The following is a 7,500-nucleotide window of genomic DNA, read 5'->3' on the forward strand; positions in this document are numbered from 1 at the left end:
TTACTGTTATTTTTCTTCAATTTTTTCGTTCAACTTTCGCTTTTATAAAATGTTTCAGTTTTCTGTAAATAAGTTATATGCTGTTGGAAAGCTTATTTTCTTAGCTTTAAAATGATGTATTTTTTTCCCCTAACTTAAATATTTTTTGAGAAAAAAAAAACATTTTTTGGCGATGGCTGATTTACCGCGGTTTTCTCGCGGTTGGGAAAGTAGGAAGAAGAGTTAGGCCAGTAGCCAGGTTTTTAACCTCAGAAAAGGATCTGTTTCGTCGTACGAACGTGTGAGGACCTGTTGATTACCTTTTGGTTAGTTTTTGCAAGCCCGGGGGGGGGGGGGGGGTACTCCCATATGAAACAGACGGGGATGCTCGTCGTCTCGCTTAGGGGTGTAAATTTTGGATTTTGGTCTCGCTTAGGGTGTTTCGGGCAAAGCGCCAATATTTTAAGCCGCCAAGGTCAAAATTTGCTTAAGTCACGCCCAGATTGGTCTCCTTTAGGAGTCACAAAAAGCTTGAGCCACGCCCAGATGGTCTCCTTCAGGGGTTAAATTTAAAATTTCCGACTAGCATCCCCGTGTGTTCCATATGGGAGTCCCCCCCCACCTCCGGGGCTGCACGTACCACAGGCAACCCAGTGTACCCTCACGGAGGGTCTAGTCTTTGATTACTACTAGTTTATAAATGAATATTTTCTTATTCACCCCAGGCCACTCTCGGCCAAAAGTTTGATCATATACAAATGTGCAATACGACACCAGAACCGCATATGGCAGAGAGTTACGCCAACGCGATTCCCCAAATGAAATCGATTTCTACACATAAATAGAGGAAATGAAAGGCCATCTAAAGACAAAAGAATCACGAAAAAAAATTGTTATTTTTACAACAAGGCCAAAGATTTCTTGAAAGAAAAAACAGAGAAGCAACTCCGCCTTTCAGGAAACAAGGAGCGATCTAAGTTGAAAGAATTAACAAAAGGGAACAACAGATGATAACTCGAAGACAATGGGTTTACACCAACGGCAAACTCTTTACAGGAAACAAAAAGAAAGTAGTTCCAAAACAGGAACTGTTTCAAATCTTGTCCTAAGTACACAGTCGAATTTCTCACAGCGAACAGCAAATTACGGAAAGTGGCTTCAAGAAATTAGGCAGAAATCGGGCAGAAAGTTGCATGTCAACTCATCCATTCCATACACGCAAAATGTCCAACAACCAATGGCAGCTCCAACATTCCTCTCTTTGATAGAGATCGACTTGATGTAAAATGTCTCCATTGTACCCCAATATGCTTTTAGAAAAAATAACTCAGATCGAAAACCATTATGCTAGAGTAGTGACCAGGTTTAGAGAAGTCTAGTTACTTATTTCTCCTACAACATTAAATCTGTGCAGTGCTACTAATCTTACTTTCGATTATTTCAAAGAAATTTCCTTTACATTCAGCTTCTAAACAGGCCATTCTGCAAAATGGTTAATTTTCTTTGAAGACAAATTGTAGTTTATTAATATTGTAACACTACAAATAATACCATTGTTACGTTTAATGGTAATGCAGTTACTTACTGAGAGACAAATGTTTATACTGAAATACTGAAGGAATGATTAAAGAATATCACTGTTTTTTTATTATGAAAAGTAGCCCGACTTGTGAAAGATAGAAAAGGGTTTAGCTTTGACGAAGGGCTAACACTCGAGACGTGCCATCCTTGGTTGTAATCGTTCTACTTGAGAATATTTCAAATGAGCACCTCACTGAAAAGAATAAATACATTGTTCCTTCAGGCTGATGCCTTATGGCATTTTGCATGTAACTGCAGGATTTTTATTCCAAGGAATATTAATTGTTTTAAAGCAATACGGTGCATGACAATGGTGAACAATCATGTAAACCTTCCGGTGTACGTATCAACTGGCTTGATCTGATCGGCATAATTTCAAGTGAAAAAGTAGATAGTTTGAAGAAGAGAGAAAGTACATTTGATTATTTTGAGCGTACTATATTTCGGCTCGCCCCGCTAGGGTTAAAAATAATGGTTCATCGCAGTTGATGCCGTCTGCTTTTGTAAACTTAGTATTGAATATTTGCAGGAGTGTCCATGAGTAGGAACGAGCAACTCCCATACAAAACCTATGCCACGGCATTTTTTACAGACTAATCTATTTTTGGACTACCTTTGCCCCAAAACAACAAAGGCAGTTCCGGTTCGGTGACGCTATGACGTCAAGTTAGTTTCTTGTGATTGGTCATCGGGCTCCTGCGGGAGTCTCATTCGCGGGAAATTCAATCTAAAAATAAATCGGTCTGTGTAAACGCCGGTGACAGGAATATATGGGAGTTGCTCGCTCCTCCGCATGGGCTCCTGATATTTGGCAACCAATCAAGACCTCAAACACTGCGAATACAATTTTGCTCTAATGATTCAGAGCGGGGAGAGCTCTTGGTGAAGAAAATCGGCCGTTTTTTTCCGAATTTTGCCAGGGTGGGAAAGAATATGGGCGTCCGTTACCGCCAAAAATACGAAGTATGTCGAAAGGAGTTGAATCGAGTTGAAGGGTAAAGAACTCAAAGATTAAATGGTGTTTAAAGCAATACTCTTGTCCTAGCCGGTCCGGTCTGGTTGCCAAAGGTTCCGAGAAATGAAAGTTTTTCAAGAAAAAACTAGTGCGGGCCAAGGCGAAACGCCGGAAAAGAAAGGTTCGATAAATTGTTCGATGCTTGTGCAAATAAAAAATTTCGCGTTGGGTTGAAGGCAAAAACTCGCCGATTAGATGATGTTGGCCGTGTTTTCACGAGCGGTTTTCCAGGTTGCTTAGCGAGTGACAACCGCAAATTCCGTGAAAACACTTCCTTTCCCAACTCGCTTAAAGTTTAAGCGAGTCGGCAAATTTCAATAGAATTCCCAGGGTCTTAGTCGCAAAAATTCTTGAGATGGTGATGACCGGCCGTGTCACAGTGAGAAAAAAAGGTGGACGCATCGCAGCTCCGACTTGTTGGCGGTGCGAAATGCCGCAGCGTCTATTTACTGGGTTGCCTATGGGCAAACCCAGTCGAGGTCTGCGTTTAGTTTGTTTGTTTTCTTTTTTTTTTTTTTCCGTGTCGGTAAAAGTCTTGCCTGTCACTCCCCTGGTAAGTGGTGTCTTTGTGTATAGAGCCTTCTGCGCGTATTTTCTTAGGATCAAGAGGGTAGTGGAACTGCGTAGATTTCTCTGGTGGACACAGTAGAATCATTAACTTAGCCTGCAATGGCGTCGAAAGTCATGCAACGCGAATGGCGTTTTAGTGGATCCTTAAACAAAATATACCCTTATGGAGCTCAATAATGGAAAGTCAGTTGGATAAACTAGGCATGAATCTCAAAAGCGACGAGTACTGGACTTCGACAACAATCTATCGCCCGTCGAGACGAAATCAAAGTGAGCTGTAATATTTACCTGAAGCACATGGTAATTTGACACAATTGAGTTTCTTGTCTTCACGCACGCGATGAAATAGGAAGAGGTTTTCGCCTCTAAGAGCAAATATGTTGTTTGTTTCAATAAAATTTTCGCTGGAAAAGGATTCTGTGGTATTTTCTGCCTTTGTGAATTATAATATCATGTTGTGTATTGAATTTTCGAGCTTAAGGTTCAAATGTGATACAGTATGGGAGACGTTTTTTAGTATTGCTCTGTAAGCAGGAAGGGTTCACAGGCCTGTTGGAAGCGTGCTTGAGTTTCAACAAAATGAGGCCCAAAATCAGTGAAAACTTGTGACGCAGATGAATAATAAAGTAGCTGCTATTTCCAAAATGATGGAATTACCTGGTGATAAATAACGTCGTACGCGTCTTGGAGAGTAAATTTTGACTTTGCATAAACAAGAGTTGGGCGATTGTCATCTTTGTTTTGACTTCGCTCATTTCATTGTCAAACTTCATAACACTTGACAGAAAAAGAAACATACAAAAACCCGGTATCTTGCCATAATTTGACACAGATGCTTCACTGTAATCACGGCGCCCGCTGAATTGCGGCCATGTCACTTTCGATTTTGCAATTTACTTGAACGTAGCAAAAATCTCCCAAAATGTTTGTCGCTGATCGTAACTTTTTATATTCTATATTCACGGTTCAAAATTAATGTTGTTTTCATGTCGTAAATATTTTATTCTCGATTGACCGTCCGGGAAACTTCCTTCTGCTCTTTCTGAAAACTGTGTATCAATATTTATTTGCTTTTTCATCAATATTTGTTTTGCATAAAGCAAGCTAACAGAATCTGTACCTTGCTGAGTTCGCATTTGTTAGCGTTAATAGTATTTTCGGTCAGATGTTTCTGTTTTTTATGAGGGGTTTATTGTTTTGGTCTCCCATCCCAACACTAAGCCCGCGAAACAGGGCTTGACTTCAGTGAAGTTTAGTATTACAAAGTTTTCGGATGCTCATAGGGCACACTTGTGGTGAAAAGAAGTTGTGAGGGAACTTGAAAATTATCAACATGTCAGCCCAGAAGCCAATGTTTCTCGCTTCTCTTTTATTTGTTATTCTTCAGAGACTGGAATGCTGTATTTCAATACCACACAATTCAGTGCCTTCTGATTTTCTTTAGCACGTACCACAGGCAAGCCAGTGTATGCTTCACAGAAGCATCTAGTTCCTAGAAAACACACCAGTACACAGTTTTCCGATGTTCTGCTTACACATTATCAGTCATATACTGACTGTAGATACTTCGAACAAATCGGCACAAATTCACTCGCCTTGGCGAAATGAAAGCGAAGGAAAAAAATAACCGAACCAGCGCCTCGGTATGACGGGATGCATGTGATCACTATGGCTACCTTTCTACTGCATGAAATGGCGGCGAAATGCCAGCTAATCCGCTAGTAGGTGAGTCCGTTCAAAACCTTGAAATCAACTGGCATCGAAAACAAATTCATAAAAAAAAAAGCGAGAGATTTCGAAAAACGACGAAAATAGTATGCGTTGAACTCTGTCCCGCAATAAGCTAAGGTGCCATTTTTTTTATGAAAGGAAGGTCAATGAAGACGAATTTTGATGTTATTTCCTATCCAAATCGAAAAAACAGGAATTAATTTCAGTCTTCAACATAATGTTAGTCTTTACCATATTTTTTAATCGTTATTCATACGTAAGTTTATACAACATTCGTACTTACTTAAGTGCTGATTAATTAAGCGCAGGGAGTCACGATTGCGTAAAGGATATCAAGGAATGGAATTTCATCGTTTTGTTCAAACTCAATTGTGAATTTAATGTTGTTGTGTCTCCCATTTAGGTAACGTAAAAAACTCAAAGCATGATTTTTGTTCTTGAAAAGAGTAACGGTATCGTCCACGTACCGGAACCAAATAGTAGGCTAATTGGTGTTCTCAACAGAAAATGAAGGGACAGAGAGGGAGGCTCAGAGCATTAGCAGGGATATGTTATGTCCACGAAAGTTAATTTTAGACGAGCGGAAGTCTGTCTTCTGAGACGTCTGTATGCAGTCATTGACAAACGTTAAGTCCACTTCGTCCGCCATTACATTAAATCTTTGCTTTTCTTTCAAACATCAGACCGAGGTTGACCTGCATGCGGACGTCTCGGAAGACCGCTCGTCTAAAAATAACTTTCGTGGACATGACATATCCCAAGGGCTGGACCGGGAGCCTCCCTCTCCGTCTCCTCATTTTTACTTGGTGTTCTTCATCACCCATTTTTCTTCAACATCACACATGAAAATGTTCGCCAAAACAGGAAATACAAAATAAATACAAAATAAATACAAAATAAACCTAGTCCGCACTTTGGCTTATCGCTGCATTAGAATTTGTTCGTCACCCCGATTGTTACAGTCTGCTCTAGATGACCTCAAGAGGATTTTGTTACTTAATGGCTACCCTATGGGAACTGTTAAATATCATATGAATGATGTCATTGAGAAACATCAAAATAAGCCAAAAGATCCTGCTGTACAAACAGTTAAGAAAAAAGAAGTTCTTATCGTTCTACCTTTCTTAGGTCATCACAGCAAACACCACAAAACAGCTCAGGTCTTGTATAAACAAATTCTATGGTATTTTCAACGTCACAATAGTTTTTCAGAACACCCGAAGAATCAAGTCTTTTTTCCCTTAAAAAGATAAACTAGCTCCTTCCTTCAGGTCAAAAGTAGTGTATAGAGCAAACTGCTGGGATTGCAATGATTTCTACATAGGGAAAACGAAACGCCGATTACGTGACAGAAAAACAGAACATTTTAAAGCTCTAACTACAAATTGTCACGAATCTGCAATTGCTGATCATGTTTTCTTAACCAAGCATAGAATTAAGTGGGATCATTTTGAAATATTAGCAACTGGTCGATCAGACATGCATTGCAAAATTAGAGTCTCTGTTGATCCGTGATCTTAAGCCAGCCTTAAATGAAAACGTTGGCAGTGAGAAACTTTATCTCTATTATTAGGATATTCTTGCCGTTTTATGTCAATCAATTTCGTTAGTTCCCAGTCCGTACAGTTGTATTTTTGAATTTAAATTTATATCTGTAACTGAATAATAATCACTTCTGATGATGTATGTTGTAACATACGAAACGTTAAGTTTATAAAAGTTATGCATTTCAAGCAAATGTTTGTAACCGCTGTTTGCGTTTTATTCCTATTGAAACAATATGTCAGGTGAAAATTCGTATTGAAAAAAAAAAAGATTTTCCAGGGATGCAAGGAAAGGAATAAATGAGATAAATATAATTATAGGACTCAAGAGCAAGTCAGAGTCACTCGGCTTAGCCGCTTGTTTGTTTGGGTGGTTTGTTACACCTGCCGAAGTAGTTGTGTTAGCCAAGAAACAAGATCGTCTGGTCTCATGTTAATTACTTTTACTTGGTGCCCTACCTTCGACTATTTTATCGTCTCTTGAACTTTAAAGCTTTCAATGATTTTAACATATATCAAATTTCTTGTCAAATTTGTTATATAAATATGATTCTAATCATTTCTTACTGTTTTATAGTTTTAAATATTTTATTGAATATTGTAATTACTTTAAGAATTTCAAATATTTAATCATTTCTCATTGTTCTATAGTTTTAGATATTTTATTGAATATTGTAATTACTTTGAAAAGCCAGAATTTGGAAAGTAATAAAGTTATTATTATTATTATTAAAGTCTTTTTTCTTGAAGAGATATCGGTAGGTGTCATTTCTACCTCGTTTTATTAATCGATAAGTTCGGCATGCTACAAGGGGATGTCGCTGATTTGCTGACCACTGGACTCACCCTTATCTCTGCCGCCAGCCAGACAGCTGGGGACAACATCATTCTTTTTAGCTGCATTTTCCCCAACTTCAAACGAACCTGATACTTTGTTTTTATTCGAAGTTTTGCGACTTCCATTTTTCCTTGCGCCGCGAACGCTTCTCCCGCTGCTTGACAGTAATACGGAGCGCCAAGCCCTCAAGGGCGCGAGGATTCTCAGGTATTCTGCTCGGAAAGCACGATTCATGATACCAT

The 7,500-nt window shown here is 39.0% G+C and overlaps 2 protein-coding genes across 2 annotated transcripts in view; both read right to left on the bottom strand.

Annotated features, from left to right (window-relative positions):
• LOC138017008 (melatonin receptor type 1B-B-like) overlaps positions 1-7,500 on the bottom strand; it is a 33,609-nt gene that overhangs the window by 18,344 nt on the left and 7,765 nt on the right. The window lies entirely within an intron of this gene.
• LOC138015766 (melatonin receptor type 1C-like) overlaps positions 5,107-7,500 on the bottom strand; it is a 3,876-nt gene continuing 1,482 nt past the window's right edge. Inside the window, exon 1 of the mRNA XM_068862874.1 lies at positions 5,107-7,500. This exon is cut by the window's right edge and continues 1,482 nt beyond it. Within this exon, the coding sequence (XP_068718975.1) occupies positions 7,226-7,500 (275 nt within the window). The 3' untranslated portion in view covers positions 5,107-7,225.

The sequence above is a fragment of the Montipora capricornis genome, chromosome 9 (assembly GCF_036669925.1).
Source record: "Montipora capricornis isolate CH-2021 chromosome 9, ASM3666992v2, whole genome shotgun sequence".
Classification (NCBI taxonomy): Eukaryota; Metazoa; Cnidaria; class Anthozoa; order Scleractinia; family Acroporidae; genus Montipora; species Montipora capricornis.